Source organism: Tamandua tetradactyla, chromosome 1 (assembly GCF_023851605.1).
Source record: "Tamandua tetradactyla isolate mTamTet1 chromosome 1, mTamTet1.pri, whole genome shotgun sequence".
Taxonomy (NCBI): Eukaryota; Metazoa; Chordata; class Mammalia; order Pilosa; family Myrmecophagidae; genus Tamandua; species Tamandua tetradactyla.
Window position 1 is genome coordinate 130,420,523 of NC_135327.1, and position 26,650 is coordinate 130,447,172.

At 37.2% G+C, this 26,650-nt stretch overlaps 2 protein-coding genes across 6 annotated transcripts in view; one reads left to right on the plus strand and one right to left on the minus strand.

Moving 5' to 3' along the window:
* The window catches only part of GRM3 (glutamate metabotropic receptor 3), a 131,581-nt gene that overhangs the window by 89,286 nt on the left and 15,645 nt on the right, over positions 1–26,650 (minus strand). For both annotated transcript variants that reach the window (XM_077150818.1, XM_077150902.1), the window contains exon 2: positions 11,105–11,960. In XM_077150818.1, the coding sequence (XP_077006933.1) occupies positions 11,105–11,960 (856 nt within the window). The remainder of the gene's footprint in view (positions 1–11,104; positions 11,961–26,650) is intronic.
* LOC143674793 (uncharacterized) overlaps positions 11,528–26,650 on the plus strand; it is a 447,599-nt gene continuing 432,476 nt past the window's right edge. For 3 of the 4 annotated variants that reach the window (XR_013171297.1, XR_013171291.1, XR_013171338.1), the window contains exon 1: positions 11,528–11,792. The gene's annotated coding sequence lies outside the window, so the exon portion shown is untranslated. Of the gene's footprint in view, positions 11,793–13,549; positions 13,702–15,609; positions 15,673–16,485; positions 16,581–26,650 lie in introns of those variants that run through there. The other variant, XR_013171349.1, reaches the window with a different exon arrangement.

Consider the following 26,650-nt stretch of genomic DNA (forward strand, 5'->3'; position numbering starts at 1 on the left):
TGAATTTAACTTTAATTGAATTTAATTTTAAGTTATTCTTAGTCTCCACAAGTACTTTGAATTTTAATGCAGCTTAAAAATAATGAAACATTTGAAGCGTTATTAACATGTCTGGGTTGGATGATCTCTTTGCATGGAAAATCTTTCCCTCCTTTCGCACTTTTAATGAAATCTTAGTCATATCCAGTACTACATGGTTTAGGAAGTCTTTTCTGAACCCCTTGCTGACTCTGATCTCTCCTTTGTTATCATGTACTGTGCTTCTTTTACCTTTCTTAAAATGCCAGTGATGAACTGCTGTGAATGTAAAAGTTATGTTCTCTTTTATTGTCCTTTCTAGTTGCTATGCCACTTGAGGGCAGAAACATTTGTTTGCCTTTGATTTATTTATCTATTTGCTTCTTTCGTAGTACCCGACACACACTGATGACTAAAAATTCTCTGAGAAGTTTCATAAATACAGCATTGTATGTTGTCCCTCTATGTGCATTTATCATCACCATTGTCCACAAATTCTCTCCATATGAAAAAAAATGCTCATGAAAAATAGTGGTTTTTTTTTCCCCCTAGATTTGTAACACTAGATTTGTAACAATCAATTCCCAATTCCTTCTTTCCTTTATCATGGTGAAAAAAATATGTAAGAAGCTTACTATGGTGAAACATGAGCCCTGTAGCTAGCCAACTGGCTTAATGAAGGGATAGAATGCACAATCTAATCTCAAAAAGGAATATACATAACCTAGATCAATAGTTCTCAAAACTATTCTCCTATACTTGGGTTTTATGTGTTGAAACTATTCTATGGTTAAAACAGAATAATGATATTTACTAATGTAGTGATTAGTTAGAGTAATACATTGAAATACTTATTTTGAGCTTTTCTACTATATTTTCAAAACTTGGTAATTTACTACCTACCTTCTTGGACAAATGCATGGACAAGTATCAGGATAATATTAATAGTCAGTCTTAGAACATCTAATCATACTTGGTTCAGCAGCTTAGTGTGTGGAAGGACATAATTTTGTAGTTTAGATGTTATTTTTCAAGTTTGATATATGGTCACCTCTCTGCTAGTAAAATTATTTATAGATTTTTGATGGAATTAAGTTGTTCATTATTCTGGGTAACTAATGTTACTCAATTAGTACTATAACTTCTGGGGACTCTGCTAACTAAACAAATTCTAATCCACCTTGAAATGAAGTATTTGGAACTAGACACAAATGGAATATAAGTATTGTCCCAGCTACAACGTTAGAGGTTTGTAGAAAAAAGCAAGAAAGATGACTGAGGACCCTTTCCTGCTGGTGTCACATATAATACCCAAAGAGTACTGATGGTGCATGTAAATGTGCAAGGTAAAAGGGAGACGAGACTGATGACCGGTCATAAATTCTTTTTAGCCATCCTTCTCAAGGCCCACTCCTCAGGTAAAACACAAACATGAGACATCCTTAATCTTCAGAAGCTGCTCAGGCATTATGAGAATTCTGCTAGGTTCCTATGGAGACTTACTAAGCCCAACTTTGAGGAGAACTGCCCTTAACTTCCTGCTAGGTGAAATACTACTAGGTGAAATATACTCAGTGGGATCAGGAAATTCTTTCTGAACCCACTGAGTATACTTCCTTTCTCTATGCTGGTTTTTCAGTGTTTCACTGAAGGTCAGTAGTAGCCAGATTTATGAGAGAGGGAAACACAATTTCAATTCAACTATAACAATGTGTCTAGAGTTTAGAAACCTTTGGAAATTGTGGGATTACATGGGTGCCCAAAAAGTCAGAAATGTAGGCTTAACTTATTTCTAAGTTGAATTTTCTTTTAGAAGCATGCTAGTTCTATTGAAAAAATATTCTCAAAATATTTGTCTTCAACGAATCCCATTTACAATCGCAACTAAAAGAATAAAATACCTAGGAATAAATTTAACCAGAGACAAAAAACCTACATAAAGAAAACTACAAAAAACTGTTAAAAGAAATCACAGAAGACCTAAATAGATGGAAGGGCATACCGTGTTCATGGATTGGAAGACTAAATATAGTTAAGATGTCAATCCTACCTAAATTGATTTACAGATTCAATGCAATACCAATCAAAATCCCAACAACTTATTTTTCAGAAATAGAAAAACCAATAAGCAAATTTATCTGGAAGGGCAGGGTACCCCGAATTGCTAAAAACATCTTGAGGAAAAAAAACGAAGCTGGAGGTCTCGCACTGCCTGACTTAAAGGCATATTATGAAGCCACAGTGGTCAAAACAGCATGGTATTGGCATAAAGATAGATATATCGACCAATGTAATCGAATAGAGTGCTCAGATATAGACCCTCTCATCTATGGACATTTGATCTTTGATAAGGCAGTCAAGCCAACTCACCTGGGACAGAACAGTCTCTTCAATAAATGGTGCCTAGAGAACTGGATATCCATATGCAAAAGAATGAAAGAAGACCCATCTCTCACATCCTATACAAAAGTTAACTCAAAATGGATCAAAGATCTAAACATTAGGTCTAAGACCATAAAACAGTTAGAGGAAAATGTTGGGAGATATCTTATGGATCTTACAACTGGAGGTGGTTTTATGGACCTTAAACCTAAAGCAAGAACACTGAAGAAGAAAATAAATAAATGGGAGCTCCTCAAAATTAAACACTTTTGTGCATCAGAGAACTTCATCAAGAAAGTAGAAAGACAGCCTACACAATGGGAGACAATATTTGGAAACGACATATCAGATAAAGGTCTAGTATCCAGAATTTATAAAGAGATTATTCAACTCAACAACAAAAAGACAGCCAACCCAATTACAAAATGGGAAAAAGACTTAAACAGACACCTACCAGAAGAAGAAATACGGATGGCCAAGAGGCACATGAAGAGATGCTCAATGTCCCTGGCCATTAGAGAAATGCAAATCAAAACCACAATGAGATATCATCTCACACCCACCAGAATGGCCATTATCAACAAAACAGAAAATGACAAGTGCTGGAGAGGATGCGGAGAAAGAGGCACACTTATCCACTGTTGGTGGGAATGTCAAAGGGTACAACCACTGTGGAAGGCAGTTTGGCGGTTCCTCAAAAAGCTGAATATAGAATTGCCATACGACCCAGCAATACCATTACTAGGTATCTACTCAAAGGACTTAAGGGCAAAGACACAAACGGACATTTGCACAGCAATGTTTATAGCAGCGTTATTTACAATTGCAAAGAGATGGAAACAGCCAAAATCTCCATCAACAGAAGAGTGGCTAAACAAACTGTGGTATATACATACGATGGAATATTATGCAGCTTTAAGACAAGATAAACTTATGAACCATGTAATAACATGGATGGACCTAGAGAATATTATGCTGAGTGAATCCAGCCAAAAACTAAAGGACAAATACTGTATGGTCCCACTGATGTGAACGGACATTCGAGAATAAACTTGAAATATGTCATTGGTAACAGAGTTCAGCAGGAGTTAGAAACAGGGTAAGACAACGGGTAATTGAAGCTGAAGGGATACAGACTGTGCAACAGGACTAGATACAAAAACTCAAAAATGGACAGCACAATAATACCTAATTGTAAAGTAATCATGTTAAAATACTGAATGAAGCTGCATCTGAGCTATAGGGTTTTTTTTGTTTTTGTTTGCTTGTTGGTTTGTTTGTTGTTGTTGTTGTTTTTTACTATTACTACTACTTTTATTTCTTTTCTTTATATTAACATTTTATATCTTTTTCTGTTGTGTTGCTAGTTCCTCTAAACCAATGCAAATGTACTAAGAAACAATGATCATGCATCTATGTGATGATGTTAAGAATTACTGAGTGCATATGTAGAATGGTATGATTTCTAAATGTTGTGTTAATTTCTTTTTTTTTTTCTTTCCGTTAATAAAAAATAAAAAAAAATAAAAAATAAAAAAAAATATTTGTCTTCAATCTCCTTTGCAAATGAAGTTCCAGTAGGTACACCATAGTGCCCATAAAGTATGGAAATATAGAGGAAACAGTATAATTAATACATATATTTAATATTTCTTTCAGATTAGCTGGATGGTAGAATCCATTTCTTTCGTACTTCATTGAAGATGATTAGTTTTACCTGGCAGGATGGTGCTTCAAATGAAATAAGATAAATGAAAGATTATGATATAATAATAACTTTTATTATGACTATAATGATAATAATAATAACAAGCAACAATAGCAGCAGAAAGCACAGGCCAAACAGGAAAATTAGGTTTCCTAGAGGCTGCTATTCTCCACTGTGTGACCTTAAATTAGGAATCATTTCTCAAGCTTCTAAGACACCAAAGTACAGATGCATGGTGCACAAACAAATAAGTAACCACATTAGCGGTGCCCTTTGGAAGTTTAAATCTTATCCTGTGACCCCAGGAAGCTGACTAGAGAGAAAGGAGAAGAAAGAAGTACAGGATATTTATCTTTACGTTTTAGAAATGCTTTTGATCAGCAGAGCTGGAACAAGTTTCTGTGCTTTTGTGGGAACTACAAATGTTCCAGGGGAGGAAGCAAGATCAAGAGCAGTTTGCTCTTTCAGGAACTTCAAAGCCCATTCATCTAAAGATGTGGCCATTACCATTTTGGCTTCCTCACTGTGCTTTGGATGACCGTGTACTTTTCAAGAGGAGAGCCTTGCTGGGTTGGGGCCAGCTAAAACATATTCCTTGGAGTGCAGTGTCCCAGAAAATCTGCCCTCCCTGGCCTGTGCTCTGTGATTACAGTCCCAACCAGGAGTGATCCTTGCACCTACTGGATGAGTCAGATGGAGAGGTGAGTGGAGGAGCCAGGCTGGACTATCCATTTTCTGCCTCTGCTCCCCTTCCAGGTGAAGAACTGTAAACACGAGAACATAGTTGGATCATTTACACTGGGCTCTAGGTCTCAGATCTCAGTGTTCTTTTCCATTATCAAGGGATGAGTGTGGAAAATACACACAAACACACAGCAAAACAGAGCAAAACCAGCCAACCAACTAACCAACTAACCAACTAACCAACTAAACAACTAAACAACTGACCAACCAACCAACCAACAAAAATCTATCGCAGTGGTATGTCCTACCTAGCCCTATTGCAACCACCAGCCCAGGAGTAACAAGGAATTGCCCTCTTTGTTTGTAAGTCAAGCCTTGGACATAAGATTTGTTCAGCGACTTTAGATCTCTTCTGGCTTAAGATACACAATAACTTTCCAATGCAGAACAAAAATTAAAAACTAAAATGAACGAAAAATCTAAGGTAAGATTCTAATATTGCAAACCCCAGTAAACCTGCTTCTGTACCCTGGGGTTGTTTTGGTGAAACTGATATAAGTTCTGTGAAGTGAGAGCTGCATCTGTCTTGTTTACTGCTGGGTCCCCAGGGCCTCCCATAAAGTCTAAATATATCTGTGGAATGAATGGTTAAATCAAGACCGTAATGGTTTTCTCTGTCATGTATTCATTATGTGATCTTGGATGTTTCCCTTTGTGTCAAGTTATAAATTTATCCATCCTCAAGCAACGTAGTCCATCCCTGCAGACCACACAGGGGAATATTATGAACGACAGTCCAAGATAATGCCAAGTCAACAATAGATGCATCTTGGAGCCTCTCTGGCAGTATCTTCCTAAGTGAGAGGTCTTTCTCTTTTCTTCCAAAATGGGCATATTTTAGTTCCCACATCACTCTGATGGTTGAGTTCACTTTTGTGTGCTTCAGTAAGTGAAGATAATAATCTTGACATCCTGAATTTCCACCTCTTTCAAGTGAGGAGAAGGGATAAGCTCATCTTTGAGAAAGGCCTTTTGTAACTGAATGATTTTATTCTACTCTACTTTTTGGAACTGGTCTCATAATAAGAAGTGAAAAGATTGTACTGTACCATGAACACACAGTGACAGTGATAGTGCATTTCTTTAAATGTTTAATAGCCTTCTCTATTTCCCCTGTTCTTAACTGTCTTGGGTAATTTAAGCTTTCCTTTTATATGATTAGCACATGGAATTTTATTCTAAGTAATTTTGAAAAGTCACAGCACACCAAAGATAATTCTCATTTATATATTTATTTTAGAATTCTGAATGACATGACTCTTTCATGTGGAAAATTTTACTGAATTACAAAGAAATGCTTTGAAATCTTTTTTTTTCTTAATATCCTAAGTTTGGAATCTAAGGCTCAGTTTCAAAATGTGTTGTTTGATGAGCCACCTTAGCTCCAGTTAATTGAGAAGGCAGCCTAAGAGCACAAAAGAGATTCATAAAAAGGAGCACAAAAAGAAACATGTCTGTAAACCTATTTGATTGATTGTTACTTTAGTTCCTGTAATAAATATTTCTATGATTTCCAGTATATGTGTTATGTATTTGGAGTCAAAGACTGCAACTTCCTGGAGTCCTTGTGAACATACAGATGAAGCTTTGGCTAAGTGACTAGGATTTCAGTCCTAGACCCTGCCACTTGGCAGGTAAGTGATCACAGGAAAATCAGTTACGGTTTTTGGGTCCTAATCAATTCATTATAAAACAATGATGGATCTTTTACAGTTCTAATGATATTTGTTTTAAACTTATCTCAAACGCAATGATAGAACATAACTAAATGAGAGTACTTAGATAAAAGCAGGGCATTCTAGAATGTCATATGCTTTTCTCTCTTGCAATCCATTTGTTAATGAACAAAACATATACATTAACTTTTCATAAAGGACTCTATTACAAATCTATTGATTGATCATTTTTCTCATTCCTTATGCCTTCAATAAACATTTATTTAATGCTCCCTCTGAGCCAGAAATTGTGTTGAATTTTTGTGATCTGAGATGAAACATATGTTCTCTACCTTCAAAAAGTTCAAAATCTAAGAAAGAAGACAGAGAAGGAAACATGAATCTGAGTGTTAAGTTCTATTTATTATTCAACAGATATTATTTACTGAATACCTATTAAGTTTTGGATCCATCATCAAACAAAATCAGTAACGATTTCTGTTTTCATAGAGCTTATATTCTTGTGTAAGGATTAAACATAAAGAATAAACATAAAAATAAATGATGTGGTATGACAGAAGATGATAAAAATCAGAGGGTTAAAAAAAAGTAGAGCAGTTTAAGGGGACATGAGAGAACCTGTTGCAGGGCTGGGAGAACAGGGAGCATGTTGCAATTTTAGGAAGAATTACCAGGGTGGGCCTCATTAAGACGGTCACATTTAAGAAAAGACTGGTAGGAATTGAGGAAACTAACCATAGGGATATCTGGGGAAAGAGCATCACAGGCTGAGAGAACTGGCAGTGAAAAAGCGCCAAGGTCAGAGGCAGGGTGACCCAAGTGACGTGAGCAACAAGGAGAGTAAAGGTGATGACAAGAGATCAGTGAAGAATAGGGTAAGGGTAGAAGATCATAGCGTTCGTAGGTCATTGTAAGGATTCTGATGTTTACTGTGAGTTACATAGGGAAAACTTTTAGGGGGTTATGAGCACAAGAGTGATTTGCTAAGGGCAACCTGGCTATTATGCAAAGAATAGATTCTGGGTGCTAGTTTGGGGGTAAGCAAGAGTAAATCAATTAGGAGCCCATTATAGAAATGTAGACTAGAAATGCCGGTGGCTCAGACCAGGGTGGAAGCAGTAGAGAAGGTGAGAAGTGGTCAGATTCTGAAACTATTTTTTTTTTCCTGAAACTATTTTGAAGGTATACCCAACAAGATTTTTTTGTGTGGCTTGGATGTAAGGTGTGAGGGAAAGCAAAATGCCAGGATGGTGGGTGAAAAAGAGGTAGACATTTATCTCAATTTGGGAAGTCCAAGGAATGTTTCCTAAAGCAGGTATCATTTGAGTATTGAAAGAACACAGACATAAGTGAAGGTACCAGATAGGAGTGAGAAAGTTCTAGGTGGAGGAAACAGCATGTGAGGAGGGCACAGTTTAAAAAATAAAGGCATGACGTGTTTGCGGAACTGCAAGTAGTCTCCATGGAAGAAAGAGTGAATGTGGGTAAATGGCAGGAGGCAAGTCTAGAAGCATAGGCAGCAGTCAGATCCTACCAGGAGAGTTAACTATTTAGGAGAATCACTAGCAAGGCGTAATTTTTCAAATGTGTTTTGCAAAAGGAATATTCAAACTGGATTAACTTCAAGCACGATCTGCGTTGGCCAATCCTAAGAATACACTGGGAACCCATTCATTACTTTAATCTCTGTGGTTAAATCTCATCTCTGAGCTAGAGCTTTTAGCAAATCACCTACAGCTATCTCTTGTCAAATGAATCTTGGGGTAAATTCACTGAGTATAAGCAGATGGCTGAAGAGGCCTGTTTCAAAAATTGTTTGAGGACTTAAGCAAAGATTGTTTCACTGTCTGCTAAATGTTTACTGTTGTGCCTGGCCCACTGCCTCAATATTCAAGTTAGAAAAACTGAGATACTATTTCAGAAAAAAAATGTTAAACATACCTGCTTTCAAAAGCTAACTAGGTAAAAAAAATCCACGGTATTTTTTTATTCTTAAGACAGTAACATGGCTTACATGCTTATAATATTCTACCTATTTCTAAGTTGAAAAAAAGATACTAAGTCTATTTTCTGATACTAAATAATATCAGATTACTATAAACTCAAATTCTATTTATTCATTTAAATATATATTTTATAATTATTTTCTTCCAGCAGAATGCTAGATTCTTATAGTCAATTCTTCCATTAATTTTTTATGTACATATTTAGCTAATTTAGCATCTTGGTGTTTTCCCATAGTAATGAATTTTCTTGTCCAATTCTCACTGCTAATAATATTTACCTTGTGATTGGTCTAAATTTCTCCTCTTTTCTGTAGTTTAAATCTGTTTTCATCCTCTTAGGTGTTGAGAAATGGAGAATGATTGGTAATGTCTGACAAATTGAGAAGGCTAAAATAGCACTTTGTGGCCAGGTCCATATAGGCAAACTGAATTGTAGAATAGAATCTAGTAATTGAACAAGACAGACAAAAAGAAGATACTTTTGCTTTATTTATACAAATAATAGCCTTATGACTTCACTGTCCTTTGCCATTTAAAACCCAAAAAAGCCAATGGGATGAAGGAAAATATGTTGGTTACAAAAAAACACTTTGCAAGGTCTCTCTGAAATCCAGTAGTTTCCTTAATGTAGCTGCTCACGAATGACTATATGGATATATTTGTATATTTCTATATTAAGGAGTAAGGCATGAACTAGAATAAAAAAATAAATTAATACATGTTGTGAATAAAGATAAATGATCACATCTGTCTGAAAGGAGAAGGAGTGTTGAAGTATCTTATTCAGCTTTAGGAATTCAGTGCATTGTAAAAGCTATTTATGGATACCTGAGCCTTCACTTATTTTTAGAGTAAAGCTATTCATTCAATAAGACTCAGAAATACTCTAACAATTCCTTTTTTTTTTTTTTTTTTTTTTACTGATTCTAGGTTTCATTCTTATTTTCTAGAGATGTCAGTAGAAACTGATCTGGGATTTTGAAGATGAATGCTGATTTGTTATTCTTTTCTATTTTTTGCTATTTCCATATGGAATACATCTGTGGGAATACACGGCGCAAAAATGTTTAATCTTTACCCTTTTAGTAGTTGATCTAATGGTAAGAAGTGATATCCATCAGATGAACGGGAGGAAATAGTGACACAATTAATTTCTACTACTTTTAGCCCCCTCTGGGGAGAATGAAGGAAAGAAGAGGCACAAAATGCAGGATTTGGTTCTCAAAGCTGGTTTAGGGGACAGAATTCTGAAATAGAAGCCCAGGTCATGGAGCCCTCTCTGAGTAGTACCAGTGATTTTGGCCATTTTACTTCTGAGCAACCATCTATATGGGTGGTGTGAGAACTGCTACTTGCTCAACTGAGAGTAGGATGAGCACACAAACTTTTAGGTTTTAGATGAAAAGTCAATTGAAACAGACTGTGCAGACTAGAACGAGGCCCTAGAGGTATGGGGGATTATTAGAAATATTGGCAAATGAAAGGATTTTCTCACTGGAATGTTTTTGACATCAAAAATATTTTGCACCCAATAATATTATTTGCCCTGTTATTACCTGGGAATAAGCTAACGTCCCCAGAACCAGTATCTTAATGAGTTGACATGACATGTTCCTTAGTGGAGAATACAAATCTTCAAAATTTCATGCTTTTTTAGAAATTAGTAATGCATTTTACTACAGTAATTATTTTTTATTTTTTATTTTTTTATTTATAAAAATAAATACTACAGTATTTATTTTAACATTTTACTACTATACAGAAATATTTAGACCATATTTAGAAATAACTGATGAGGCAACAGTCACTCCAAATGCATCTTTGCATGTTTACTACTGTATGAGAATGACTTCCATCAATCTTCACATTGTTTATTTATACTGAGACAGAAAAAGAGAAGAACCTTTTTTTATAAGAAAATCTACAACTTTTTATATCATATGGAAATATTTCTGTATAGTAGACAAAATAAACTGGAGTGCCTCAAATCACCCTGGTCTAGGTATCTTTCTCTCTTCATCTCTAACTAGGCTAAAGGAAAGCAGTGACTTTTTCTCCCCCAGCTGTGTAAATTATGAGATTCTTTTGCTCAAATCACCCACAAAGAAGGCTTGGCAGTTCATGTTCCTTAGAGAGTTGTGAATCCTGCTAAAGAAGATTAAATGCTCATATCACATGTGTCATATCCTACAGCTAAAAACAAGAAAGAGAGCAAATGGAGTCTGGCCTACATTTAGTGAGCTACCACAGTGGGGTGATCAGCCCACTCTTGGGGCGGGGGGGGGGGCTTTCATTTTCATGTGCTTTAGCAGCCAAGATATTCACTCAAAAATAAGTAAGAACATCAGGGCCTCACATTGTTTCTTGGACCATTTGTTTGACAGCTTGAACCCTTTTTATGGCTTAGAAGCAAAAATGCCTGGGTTGGAGGCAAAAATATTGGATTATTGTTGCCACACACAAAAACTTTTCGTTTTATAAATATATATATATATTTATAAATATATATATATATATATATATACATTTGCACCAATTTGCACTACAGATGATGAAGGCCGCTTGCTTACCTGTGAAGTTGATTTTCAGCAAGTAATCCTTGTACAACTTCCTCCCGTCCAAGATCTTCATAGCATCACAGAGCTTGGTGGTGTTGGGGCAGAGGGTACGCTGCATTTTGTGCAGGGCGTGGGCCATGGCATACACCGCATTGACCACAAACATAATCTTGGATTCCTGCTCATAGTTGCTGCTGTCGATGGCCAGGTGCTTATCGCAGGCGCGCCGGTGGTTCCACTTGTTCTGCAGGCTGCACTGGAACTTCTGTTCCCAGAAGTCCCGGAACCAGGGGTTGCGGTGGTTGTTGTAGGGGTTGAGGCTCTGGAAGTAGCGGTCGAACTGGCGGACGCGCTGCGAGGCGAGCTCCAGGGTGATGGCGCCGTAGGCCACGTGCTCGCTGCCCTTGACGATACTCTCCTGCGCGCCCCAGCCGTCGCTGGCCACCCAGGTGAAGGAGGCGTTGGCGCGGCTGGCGGCGGATATGAGCTCGCGAGAGTCGTCCCCGCGCATGAAGAGGACCACGACGCGCGCGTTGGGCTTCTGCAGCAGCTCGCGAATCACGCTGTCGTAGGACTTGCGGATGTTGGAGCGGCCCACCTTCTCCGCCGTGGCGATGCAGATGTTGCGCAGCCGGGCCTCCTGCTCGAAGGCCTCGATCCCCGTCTCCCCGTAGTCGCCCTCGGAGGCCACGGTGGACACGTAAGTCCAGTTGAAGAAGCGCAGGATCTCGGCCATGGCTTTGGCCTGGTAGAAATCCGGGGGCACGGTCCTAGCGAAGTAATCGTAGCGCGACTTGTCGCTGAGTTTGGCGCTGGTGGAAGCGTAGCTTATCTGAGGGATCTGGAAGAGCCGTAGCAGGTTTGCCACCTGGTGGAGGGAGAAAGGGGAGGTTACGCTGTTACAAACCCAGAAGTAAATGACCGGTCATAGAAAATGAATATCGTCGTACCTTTTACCCAATGCCCTTTCACCTCTAGATCGCTACAATTTTCCTGATAATTCTTGCGATAAATGCCAACTGCTTCCCTGGATACCCTATTTTGGATATTAAGGAGTACTTTCACAGCAGGGCGTAAACTTTGAGCAAGGGCTTGGCAGAGAAATGAAAAGGGCTCCCCTAGCTTCCTTCTAATTTTTATGCTAGATCCTGAACTACGGTAAATCCTGTTCAAGTGTCCTCAGTGAGATTGTTTCGCTGGTAAGTTTGTGGAGTCCTGCTCTAGCCCAGTCAAATAACGAACTACGGTGAATTGGCCAAACTCAATTTTCAGATTATTTGGCTCAAGTTGTATGGACAGAGCCCGGGTGTTGCCTAATTCTCACTTCCCCCTCTTTTGCTAAAAATGGCAATCTCTGAAAGAGTTTAATTTGGGAACTGTATGCCACATGGACTGTCCAAATTAGACATTTATTATCTAGGTTACGCCAAAAAAAAATCAACTGAAATTCTATTTGGTTCACTCAAAATTTTAGGCATAACTTGTCTAAAGTCTTGAAAAGCTTGACTAACATTCTTTTTATTTCCTTTTAAAATTTTGTTTCTACTTCTTTGGATGGTGTGAAAGAAGTATACAAATGCCATTCTCATGGTGTTTTTTATTAAAAATCAAAGATCTATTGAGAACCTTTCTAGTAAGAACCACATACTATAAAATGTTTAAAACTTCTGAATCAAAATTTTAGGTTTATTATAATTCACATGTCACTATTTCAGTTATTTTATTTATTGCAGAATAAAAAAGAGGACAGAGATGTCAGTTTTTCAAGGAGCATTTTATATATAATTAAATGTATTTGCATAAATAAATATTTGCAAATATTTAAATAGAGTATATGTATATCTAATAAGTGTATTTTAGTTTTATTCTCTCCCTCAATAATTCTGAAAGCTTCTATCTCTACTGACTTTGTTAAGTGATATAATGTTCTAAGTGGACTTTAATCAGAAACTACCCTGAATATTCCAATCTCCTCTCTGAATACTTAAAAATTTTCTCACTGGAAATTGTGGTTTTAGGTTTATATTTAACATGTAGGAAGCACAGCTTGAAATCGGCAGCTGTTAGCAAAGAGCACAAGCAACATAAGACAACTGACATCTGAGTCCGGATTAATCATCACTTCATCTGGCAAGGGAAACTAACAGCCAAGTTCATACACAGCCACACAGCATGTTCTTAGGAGATCTGGCCTGCTATTAAAATCAACACTTGATATAGGCCAGAGTTATCAAAAATGTTTTCTATATCTTTTTAAATCCTGATGTCTCTTGGCCACAAATAAAACAGCTAGGAAATCTGGCATTTGACATGCAATATAATGCAAATTTAAAACCCAATTCTTTCTTGCATTTGGTAAAAACTTTTTTATATTCTAGGAAATTGGTGGCTTTTTGGGAGTGGGTGTAGGTTGTTGTACATGAAGACAAGTATATCATTTATCTCTTCTTTTCTCAGGACCAGGAGACCCTGGACAAAGTGGCCTCTACTGAGTCATTTGAACTCAGGAGTGTTGCCTATTTTCACAAGATGAATTGAGTGTCAGGTGACATGCATCTAGAATGAGTACCTGGCTTCTGTTGGATTTATGTGTCCCTGTGGTAGGAGTGGTAAGAGCCCTGCCTGTGCATAGGCTTTGCTTGATTATGGAGTTTCTGGGTGGCACTGTAGAGGGTATCTCTTCTAAATGCTATAGTTTAGCATCTTCAAGTTTTATTCATCAGGATCTGAACCCCTCAGGGAGACAGAATGAAAGGAGCTGAAAAATGGTCAAAGACGTTATTTCCTGGGAGCTGGAACCACAGTGAAAGGGTCCTAAACTGATGAAACGTCTTCTCGCAGAGGAGTAGGAGTAGTGGGAAGTTGCTTAAGAAAAGAGTTCTTGTCTTTTGACTGATGGGATCCTGTGGTTTCATGTCTATCTCTCCAAGATGTCTGAAAATAAAGCAGGCTATACAAGTGAAGGTATTAGATGTAGAATGAAAGCAATATGGAAAAGATTCTCTGTACTGGGAAGGGGCATAATGAGCTGTAACCTGTCTGGGAAGGTGGTAGGCTAGAATAAAACGGTGATTATCGCCACCCTTTTAATGGTAGTTACGTATGCAATATGTGTGTGTGAGTGTATTTAATGAGAAGATCTCTCTAACTCTTGGGAAAGGACATATTTGGTGAATTGAAGCTTGAGAATGCAGCACCAATTAGGGAAGTAAGTATAACCTCAGTTCTATCACCTGCATTGAATAGCATGGGGCAGTAATGCTGTTCAAAGTTATATTCAAAATTATGTCAGAAAATTATGTAATACAAATGAATGATAGAGCCATGCATTGAAATACTTTATTATGGTGAACTGTTCCTTTTAAAATTAGTTTCCTTCTATTATAAGAGTAAAAATGCTTAGTAAAAAGTATATACTACAGGAGTCAGTAGATTATAAATCTTGTTTTCTTTCACTCCCTGCCTGACCCAGCTTAATTTCTAGAAAAGAACTATGTTCATAATTTAGCTTATGCATTTGAAAAGTGTATCTTCATCATTGCAAAACCAGCTGCCCAGCCTTTTATGATGGCTATCACCATCTCTTTTATAGTGGTACAGAAACTGAGTTCTGCTGGGTAAAGAAACTTGTTCATAGTTGTTTGCTTATAAAATGAGGGTAGAATAAAGATTTTAAACCAGGTCTTTTGTATTCAACTTCCATGGCTGTCCTCTTGACAACTTCCTCTCTGTCCTGCATTGTGTGACTGTGAATCTGGGGATATAAGCACAGAAAAGCATCCAGGTGGGAAGAACAGGTGAAAGGAAAAGAAGCAGTGTTGTGGTATATGCCATCAGTTGCCTAGTTGCTGTATGAAGGGGCTTCCTTTTTAACACAGATTTAAAACTAGGGTTGGGGGGATATCCAGATAGATATTAGCTACATGTCTGTTGTCTAATTCAGCTAAAAGCTGGACGCCTAAGACATTCTTGGCTTGCTTAACTGGCCATATGATTTCTCTGGGAAAGGATGAAGAAATGAGGGCAACTCCTACACTGGACATAATTTTGACTAATAAGGAAGAAGCACTTTAGAATGAGGAAGTGATGTGAAATTCTGGAGGCAAGTTACCCCATTTATGTTCTTATTAGGAGTAGAGGAAGGAAAAACAGAATCTAGTTATATATGCTTTAGGAAAAAAAAATTCAAAAGTACGTATACTTCTGGATAGAGATTCTAAAAAGAGAATATAACTTAAAAGAGACAGGAGGACTTAAAAATAAATTCAGACAATACAGAACAATTCCAGCAAGATAGAAAAAACAAGTCTAAAGAACCCCCTGAGTTGCTAGGCTGCATTGGGGGGATTTGGGTGTTAAAAGAACTGTGGCAAGAGATAGGTGCTGTGGGTTTGTTGGGGGAAAAAAGGAAAATATAGAAAACTGGCATGAACCTGTGAGAACAGAATTAGGGAGACTAAAGCAACAGAATGTGAAAATGAAGCAAAATGTTGGTGTTATTGTTTGGTTTTTAAAAGATGTTTCGAGAGAAGAATGTGGCAGGAAGAAACAGAATTACTGGATGGGAAAATTCGTTCCATGTAAGTAAAAGAAAGCCAGTACTCAGTTCCTCTTGCTACCTCGTTCTCCCCAGTGAGAATGTTTCCTAATCTGGAAATGGTAATGCAAATAGCATGAAAAGATTATGTCTCACCTAAGTAGGAGACAAGACTGAAAGTAATACCCATAATCACATTAATTGAGTTTGCTTCTAGTTCTGAGTTCTGAAACAATTGTAGATTAAATTATGAAATTATTATCAATAATCTTACAAATCAATAACGGGAGGACTTTCAGAGGGTGAAAGAGGAGGAGAAAGGACAAATTCAAGTAAGGATAAATTTAGGAAATATAAATCGAGAAGAAATATAAAGCAATAAACATGATGTAGAGTTTTGGTAACTTTCTAGGAGAGGATTTTCTAACAGAGAGGATGAGAGAACTTAGAAATGAATAATGCAATTACTGAGAGATAGCAATGGGTTCACTGAGTATAGATTTTACTAGGAGATCATCTTTTCAAAACTAGTTGATCCATTTAGGGAGGATATAGTTCTAGTTATATATGTTTGTTTCTTTATTTCTGAAGCATAAATTTGATGATTTAAGGACCATGAATAATCCTTCCTTGTTAAAAGAGTATATTTTTTCATTTGTCCATCTAAACTTAGTGGTTGGGCCATAAAAATTTGTTTATGACTGACTGCAACAATAACAACTGTCATTTAAGAATCAGCTGGTAAATTTCCACTGGGAACATGAAAACTTCAAGTGTTAAATATCACGATCTGATTTGACTTCATGATTTATGTGAGAAACACAATACCCTTATAGCAGAACCCTTTATTTCCTAGGTCCCAAGAGGCTGCAGGTAATGACGATCAACAGAAACCCTCTCCACTTGCAATATGTACTCTTGTCTACAGTATATTACATTAAAACATATCCAATCACAAAAGTATTGCATTGTTTGGCTTGAGGAGGGATGTGTTGGATGCTGGATTTGGCCAGGTACTATTATATTTTCAAGCAGATGCTATGGTCTAAAATTCATATTTTCGTCTTTTTTTTTTTTTCATTTTTGTCATTGTGAGCTAGAGTGATTTAGGGATAGATTTAACCTACAATAGTTGTGCAACAAATCAGTGTTACTGTTTTTTTTAATGTCTTCCACCATTTTCTAATATTTTTCCCTCTGAATGAACTCAACTCTGTAGTTTCCCAAATTTATTATGTTCTAACATCTATATGTTTTTGTACATTTTGTTCTTTAAGCATAGAAAGACCTTCACCACTATTTGCTTAGCGAATCCATTCAAGGGCCCTTTTCTGTAAACCTTTCTTGTTCGCTCACTCCAGGATGAATTCTGTACCCATTCTCTGAGCCTCTTTCACTCCTTTATATCTTTCTGCCACTGCACTAAACAAAGTATGTGATGGTTTCTAGATTATTCAGTAATTCCTCACTTTCAATAATTCCTCCACTGGAGTGAGAACTCTTAAGGGCTGGGAATGTGTCAATAATCTCTGTATCCTTAATACCTAGCAGAGTAGAAGGTGCTCTATAATGTTGTTAAATAAGCGGATGGATGGATGGATACTTTGCTGCTCCACTATCTAACCTTTTCTAATTACAAGGATAGGATTTTGTACAAAACAAAAAGCTGGCCAGGCAATGTAAAGGAACTCTCAGATGTTACTGATAAACAATTTTATGTGCAGTGTGGATCCTTTATTAATCGTATTCAAATTTTCATCAAAATAAGATGATAATTAAGATAAGGATTGGTTTAGATATCTAGGAATCTGCCATCAAAGTTTTCATACCATTAAAACCAGTATCTCAGGCGGGCCACGGTGGCTCAGCAGGCAGGAATGCTTGCCTGCGATGCCAGAGGACCCGGGTTTGATTCCTGGTGCCTGCCCATGTTAAAAAAAAAACAAAACTAGTTTCGCCAAACTAATTCTATGTAACTGGCAGTGCACAAAAGGAAGTCAATATTGTGCCAATTGGATCTAGCTATTGTATTCCAATTTTCTAAGGCTAGAAATTGCTTTTTTGTTCTAAGGAAAAATAAATGAAGAATCTTGTCCATGAGACTTTAGTTCTGAAACCACTTGTGAACATATGCCTGAACGAAATGAACTAGTAGTTGGGTCTGCTTGTGAGGTCAGGTTTTCTGGAGACAAATGCATTGTGTGCAAGGCACACAAGCATCCAAACTTTCCAAGCTCGCATCAGTTTCTTTCCTGTTATTTGTGCTTTGAGAATGTTCATAAAACTTCACCTTTTCCACAATCAATAGTTGATTGTGGAGTGATGCTAAGCAGGCATCCAAATCATCCTTGTTAACTGATGACCTGTGTTCCAGTAGCCTGGATTCTTGAAGACGATTGTATAAAGATATAACTTTTCCAGTGTGACTGTGTGATTGTGAGAACCTTCTATCTGATGCTCCTTTTATCCAACATATGGAGAGATGAGTGAAAAAAAATGTATAATAAATACATAAATAATAAGAGGGATAAGGGGTAAAATAAATTGGGTAGATGGAAATACTAGTAGTCAATGAGAGGGAGGGATAAGGAGTGTGGTATATATGAGATTTTTCTTTTTTTTTTTCCTACAGTGATGAAAATGTTCTAAAAATGATCATGGTGATGAATGCACAACTATGTGATGATACTGTGAGCCACTGATTGCACACCATGTATGGACTGTATGTGTGTGACGATTTGTCAATAAAAGTATTTTTTTAAAAAGCCATCTTCATTTGCTGAGGGCAATTTTGAGTTAAAGACCAATTTATTTGGGAGTGGTGCTTCACCTGACATTTTTTGACAAGTCAAGGGGACTCATCTTTTCAGCATCCCGGGTGTTGTATTTCATTCCAGTAATGCTGGGAGGAGAGGAGTATGAACTATGGGAAAGACCTCAGGTAGCACATTATTATTTTGATGCTGTGAAAAAAGAGAATGTGAATTGGAAATTTCAGAGTTACCTGATAAGCTCCCACATAAGTCCTGTCATCACTCTTCCCACTCAGGAGAAGGCATAAAATATCTATGATCGACCACTTCAGACATAACTTTGCTCTTTTCGTGGTGACGCAATGTCATATATTTCTTTCAAGAGAAGATGGAAAGGACTGTGCAAGTTTAGAGTTTACTAAGAATAAGATTCTTACTAAAACGATTCTCCAAAATGAGGACTTCTTTCAGAAGGTTCATAATTTTACTGATTTCCGAGTCTGTGCTTTTACATTAAAATGAACAACAATAGCTGTTGTGTTTTTTTTTAGTGCACCTAATCTTAGCTACAAAAATTCCAGATGGCAAAGAGTCATCAAATGCTTGCTTTTCCAAGAACAATGCTATTGACAGAGCTGAGCTATATACATTTGAAAAATAAGCCGTTGCTGTTGTCCTGGGAACTAGAGGACTTGATAATCATCTCATGACTTCGCCTTTGTATTCTGTGCTGATCATATACCTATTTGGGGCCCTTTTCTGAGAATAATCCTATACATTTAATTGTTTTATCATACATGCGTTGCTGGAGGTTTTGTTTAGTTCTTTTAATTAAATGCTATATATATATATATATAAGCCTGGAAGAAAACCAGTGAGGGCTGGCACATTAAACCATCTGTTATCTCAGAGCCTAGGTCATTACATAAAACAAATACTAGATGCTAAGAAACCTCAGTGACCCTCCTAATTCAGATTGATCAAGTTGTAGCTATTACCTGTACAAAATCCCAATTGCTTGTATTTTAAACTGGAACTGGAGTTGGTATATCATTGAGAAACTGCTGAGGGTATCAAGCTGTTCACGTCACGTGAGTTATCTCTCCTTAATGGATGTCAGTCATTATTGCAGACAGCATTCGTTTTTTTTGTTTTGTTTTGTTTTTTAATGACCATACTACCTGCAACACATCTGGGAACATTTTGCAAGTATAAAAGTTGTGGAAGCCTCATTCTGAAATCTTGATTTAGGAAAACATGTAATGGAGTGGAGTACATGACTCAGTATCAACTGCAAAAGTACCACGTACCATGGGGCCCCAGAAAACTCTGGTCAAAATCCATATTGCAATTCCTGTTCAACATTATTCAGTCCTGATGATTATGTATGGACAATCCTGAGAAAGGATCCCTTAATCATGGTAGAAACTTTCAAAAACTGGCTTGAAATAATCTTGATTTCTATCCCAAATCTCTCCTGAAATCATTGCATTCAGCACTTTTTGCTTTCTTCATTTGAGACTAGGGAACTTATTAGTAGGAGATTTACTCATTTTGGCATTCTCATAGCTCATCATTGAGGCTGAAATGATGTACAGACCACAAAGGATTCCTTGAATCACATTATTTCAGGAGACTGGCATTGTAAGACATGTAAGGTTTCTTATCATGGAAATCGCACTCCACATTCAGCAAGTGTCTGTCTTGCTGCCTTACTAACAAAGCACTCTCAGGAACAACTTTGTTTCCAACTAGACTTAGCAGGTATAAGACTAACAAGAGGTGTTTTGCACATGGATCTGTCTGCATGTGTTCTTTTCTTCCCTTGCCTCTCCCACCCCCACATGAGTTATTTCCAAAGAAAATCATGGAACTGAATTAGTTTGGGTTATGGTCATTAACGACAAGACCAAAAAGTCTATGCCATACTTGGTCCAGAATGCATGTGTGTTTGCAGGTAGCACGTGCGAAAGTCTAAGTCTCAGAGTGACTTGACATCAACAGACCTGTTAGAAACATCTCCTCTAGTGCCTTGGTTATCAATTGTTAACAGTGCCTCTTGAAGATTTAACAGAGCCATGAGTTTAACTAAATCACATTTTTCTGTGGTTTCTGGAAACACTCATCTAATAATAATCAAACAAAGATAGGCTTATCAATAAACAAAGGCATTCCTACTCTGGTTGGTTGGCATCTGAAAGGTGGGGAGCCTAAGGTTATTATTTTTTTTTCCAAATAATTTATTTCTCAGGTCCTGTGGCAGTAATTTAGGGCAGAGAGGTATGCACGGTATTATCTATGGCAGACAGAACTGTGTTATTCATAGTTTCCTTGTTAATTGCTCATTATTTCCACAGAGCAGTCAAACAGACATCAAAGAGGCAAATAGTGTAGTGGTTTCATTTACAGAACTGGAATCAGACACGCCAGCGTTGGAATCTCAGCTTGTTTCTCTACTTGTGTGACCTGAGGCAAGTTATTTAAACTCCCTGAGCTTCAGCTTTTTCATCTGTAAAAAGGAGTATAACAGTAGTTCTTAGCAAAGTTATGTAAGGATTAAACGATAACACATGTGAAGCATAAACTCACTCATTGGTACATGGTAAATGCTCAAAAAAAATGATAGAGATGATAATAATTGCTAATTTAGTAGTCACTCATTTAGCAAACATGTTGATGCCAATAAAACACAAGGTACTATTTTAAAATCTAGGCTTACCAAGATGAGCAATGTAGTCCCTCTGTCCTCCAGGAGTATATAGTTTTGTGGGGGATGAAATAGAATCAAGAATAAAATTTTGCTAATACACATATATGTGTGTTGTATATATATGTATATATATGTTGTGTATGTGTGTGTGTGTGTGTATATATATATATATATATATATATATATATATAATGGAGTGGAGCACATGACCGTGTACTCAGTATCAACTGCAAAAGCACCACGTACCATGGGGCCCCAAAAAACTCTGGTCAAAATCCATATTGCAATTCCTGTTCAACATTATTCAGTCCTGATGATTATGTATGGACAATCCTGAGAAGGATCCCTTAATCATGGTAGAAACCTTCAAAAACTGGCTTGAAATAATCTTGGTTCCTATCCCAAATCTCTCCTGAAATCATTGCATTCATCATTTTTTGCTTTCTTCATTTGAGACTAGGGAACTTATTAGTAGGAGATTTACTCATTTTGGCAATCTCATAGCTTATAGTGTACAAATATTCACACACAAATGCTCAGGTAAGGGAGCTGCTCATATAAGTCATGGCAAGTTCCCATGGAGAGCTAACATTTAGGTTTGACTGCCAAGGGTAAATGGAAGGTTTCTAGGCCGAGAAAGGCTGAAAGCAGTTTATAGGCAGAAATTAGAACACAAAGCATGGAAATGTAAAGCACATTTGCTTTAATAGTATTAGATAGTTCAGTATTACCAAGGATACTTCATACCTTGTTGAGAGTAGTAGAAAGTGAGGAGGAATAGAAGCACTATGGCTAGATTGTAAAGTATTTTATATGCTATGATAAAGATTTTGAACTTTATTATTTAGAAGATAAAAAATCATTACAGATTGTTAATGACATGTTTTAAAAAGAGTACAGTGGATGACATCCAGGAAAGAATAAACAGATGGAGAAAATGCTCATTATGACCTAGGCTGTGAGTTCTTCAATGCCAGGGGCCATGTAACTCCAATAACACTGAATAAGTAATAATAGGAAATACTTAGGTGTTTAAAAAAGAATGAATTTGGGCCTACTTAAAACTATTTTATTTGGTCGACAGTAATTTTTCAAGTACTTATGTTTTTATTTATTTTCTTCTGTTTGTATTGTTCAAGGTCACCTTGACTTCTTTTTGGAAGGAAGCAGGCCGTAAATTAAAATGGTTGTTGGAGACTAGAAATGCTAAAGAATCTTTAAATTCCTGGGAGCATCTCAGCAAAGCTAACATAATGACTTTCTTTAATATAGAAGTAAAAGCTGTGAGTCAGTTAAATAGTCATTAACAGTTGAGATTCTCTGGTTGGCACCCACCTGTGTTGACTGTTTTGTCTTAAAATCTTGAATAAGTGATATTCCTTAAAACTGCTATGTAAACATAGGGAATATCAGCTCAATGTGTATGGGTATTTTTTACTTCAATGGAAACTAACTTTTTTTAATAGAAAAATTTTGAACAAACTGTGGATCATATTTTCAATCACATCTGTTTTCCACATCCAGAGGATTTAATTGCCTGGTTTATATTCTCTGAGCCTCAATTTGAACCTGATGGCAACTGTCCAAATTAGAGGCCTGGTGCCTAAAAGGAACCAACCAGTCCCTGGAATTCACGCCCTGAAAATTCAACCCTATTAAGTGATGGGAAATGTTTCAAGATGTTTTGCCATTGTGAGTGGATTGTTGCAAGTTGGTAAGGAGACCTGGTCTCTATTGGGAAAAAGTTTTCGGTGTTACTTCTCTTGTATTCCTACCTGTGTTGTAATTCACTCTGTTGGAATGTAAAGCCAAATACCTGGCAAAAATCAAGGCTTTGTCACTAGCAACAGAGGAATTTCCATAATATACCAGGTGGTGATGACAAAAATAGTGACACCACAGTTTTAAGTGTTCAAAATCCCACTGATAAACCTCCTGGAGTATCACCATTTGCATAGCGTGTAACTGCAGGTGTTTTTGGAACACTGAACTTAAATTTCGAAAGTCCACTAATTGGAGAAATACTCTGTAAGTTTCCAACTGCGTTATTCATAGATCAGTAGAAGCTTCTATCACCTTGTACCCTTGGATTTCATTATGATATACTGCTAAGAGTAGGCTCTTTTCATATTCAAATACCGAGCCTTGTACTTACTGATCCATTAAAAGGGTTCATATTTAATGGTAATTTAAAAAAGGAACTTTTTGTCATTAAGGCAAGATCATATATCAGGCTTAACTAAAGGTGTCAGAGTCTTATTTCAATTAGCTTACCTATTAGTCTCTAAACATAGTATAAAAAATTTGCTGATATCTCAGGAATATCTATATTCCTTGCTTCTCATACCATGACCTCCATCATAGCTGTGTGGCTTGTGTTTGGGGCATCACTGACCTGTTAAGCAGCCATCACCCAGACCTCACCTACCCCTTCCTCCTTCTCTGGGAAAGTCACGAAAGGCCTTCTGCTGCCCCCACCTGTTTTTGTATTGTGCACCATTCTGCAGCTGGGAGAAATGTTAAGTTTAATGCAAAAGCCCAGCCAGACCAGAAGCTGGGAACAAGCAGCCCAGATACTAATCAAAGCAGGAATTCTCCGTATCAGGGCCCTCTCTGCACAAAGGTGGATAAAATCCACACTCAGACAGTACAGGTTTGTCTCTTTTCTCTGACGTGAAGTGGGCATGTGGAGCTGCCATCTACCAAACCCGACCAATTTTGGCCACTCCAGACAGAGCAGCTGTGATGGGACTTCTCCTGCTCTTTTAGACTGTTGATTCTGTGTAAGTGACAAGGAAATTATTTGTTCTTTCTGGACTGTTTATTCTGTGTAAGTAATAAAGGGGTCATGTGCTGAAAATTTCTGTTGTGCTTTGAACCTGTGTTCCCATGACATAACGTTGTAGCAGCTTCCTTCACAATTTGCAGTATAAGCCTGGTTAGCAGACCATTTTTTTGCCCTGTGAACAGTGTGGTCCTGAGGCTAGCCTTGTCTTTCACAAGAGTAGTCTCCAAATAAATGCATGACAGAAGGGAAATTAATTAAGGAACAAATTAACCCCAAAACAAAGGCAAAACAAAAAATGAAAAAAAAAAAAACAACAGTGCATCTTGAGTAATTAACTCTGGTAAGAAATTTCTACAATTAACAAAGGCATTTGTTAATTGTTCTTACTGGAGCCTCCCTCCCTGCCATAAAAATCTTTGAACAGCATTGCCCTCTCTGGGAGGCGAGAAGGGGAGAGTAGTAGTAAGGTGAGGTTTCAAGACAATCTGCTTTGTGAGATTGCTTTAGAATGAAAAGTCTTGGAAAGAAATTAAAAGATTCTATCTGAGATAACTTTTTTTTTCGAAGAATGAAGATAAAGGAGGTAAAAATAGACGTAGAGGTAAGAATTAGAATGAATCTGAAAAGAGAGCTGGTGTTCAAAGAGGATGGACAAGAGTATATCTGAGATAATTTTTGAGTTAAGCCTTTTCTAAAGCTTAGACTATGTGAGGGGGTGATCAGAACAGCATGTGGAAGGCAAACTATCTGAATTCTGATGCTGATTCTCCCACTTGTAAATAGATAGTAACTTGAACTTGGTACTTTACCTCTGTGTTCCTCTTAGACTGGAGAGATTGAAAGTAAAATAAATAAATAGGTAAATAAGAAAGAAAAAGGAAGTTAACATGATAATATCTATTAAAATGTTGAATGCTTATTATGTGTGAAGCACTATTTTTACTGCTTTTCTGTGTTTTTGCCTTTAATCCCCACAAATGCCCAGTGAGAAAGATACTATTAATATCTCCATTTTAGACATGAGAAAGGAGGCCTTGAGGGGTTAAGTAAATCCTAGTCTATCTGAATCCAGAGTTTTTAACCACCGAGCTGAAATTTTTCAAGAAAGGCGCACTAAAAGCTTACAGTTGTAGTTTATCCCTGCTATGAGTATTGTCTTTTCAATAGTGATCTCACTAAATGCAGCTATCATTTCAACTTTTCTGGTGCTATGGAGACAAAGATTTTGGTAAATGAATTTCAGATGCTGTCACTGTGCTTTTCTTGAGGACAGGAAATGTGTCACTCCCTTTTGTGTTAGGTCCAAGCATGGCGCCTGGCATGTAATAAGCACTCTGCATATTCTTTATGCAGGGAGGCTTTGTACAACTATATTAGAGTGAGAGTGGGTCTTGAATCTTATCCAGAATGGTCCTGGGTGCCCAGCTTTGTTGAGTCTTAGGTAGCCTTTGGGTTCATTGATTTGGGGGTTGCTAGACTGACTGCAGTTTAAGGACAAATAAACACAGATATTGTTGGCAAAATCCTAAAGCTGGGGCAGGCCATGGTGGCTCAGCAGTTAAAGTTCTCGCCTGCCATGCCGGAGAACCGAGTTTGATTCCTGGTGCCTGCCCATGCAAACAAACAAACAAACAAACAAACAAAAAACAAAAAAAAAACCCCTAAAATTGAATCTTTTGTGACATGAGTGTAGGCATGTGGGGCAGATGGGAGGACCTTTGCCCCCACATGCCAAGCTTACCTTGCTACTTCATCTGTCTTTCATGTTAAATCCAGTTTTCCATTGTAGGAAAATGCGTTTATGAGCATCTAGAATAGGTGGGTCATAATTGTGACCCTGATTCCAAGATTCGCTTAGGCAATTTCAGCCTTCTGAGCATGCAGCAGGTTTTCATCTTTGCTAACTCAATTTATTCAAACAATATTTACTCTCAATATGGTATTTTTGTAAGTGCGAACATTAAGAAGACAAAACGATGTGGTTCCTGAACTTATGAGGCACTTATAGTTTGGTGATAAAATACATATGCAAATGAACAATTATATTTTGTATGACAGCAATGGAGGTATGCATTTATGTAGTGGAAGCTTGGAAAAGCTTTCTCAAAACTGGGTTTCAGCTGAGAACTAAACAAAGTAGCGTTTGGCAAAGTTGAAAGACAGATAAAGGGCAATACATTCAGGTGGAAGAAACACTGTTTTCTGTTTAATGAAAGACAGTGCAACCAAGGTCCAATAGAGTATGAGAAAGCAACTTTTTTGTGAGACTTTAAACAGATTTACTGTTTACACAAAGCTAAAAGACTATTTCCTATTTAATTTCATTCCTTTCTGCTCATTCTGTTATTTTTCATGGTCTCCTACTATTATGTAGTTAGTTGATACTCAGCTCTCACATATGTATCAGGATTTGATATTTCCTAATTTCTTGTGCATGCCTCAGGGATTGGTAAGATGTCAACTAATTTTAAATTTTATTTTATTCTCTCCTCATCCAGACTCTACATAATAGTGTTCTTGCTATACTTAAGATATGTATTCTTGATAAATGCTTATTGTCTGAAGGAAAAGGGATGTTATCGTGAGTGCCCAAGTTATAATATGTAGATAACTGAGACCCTTGATTCACCAAATTAACATAAATCCTGCAATGATCACGTGAAATACAATTGGCTGGACTTTTGCTTTGAAGTGATCCTGATAGAAAAGACCCTATTATTTGTGTTTCATGTTTTAATATTTCCTTTATAAGGGCTTATACTCTAATAGT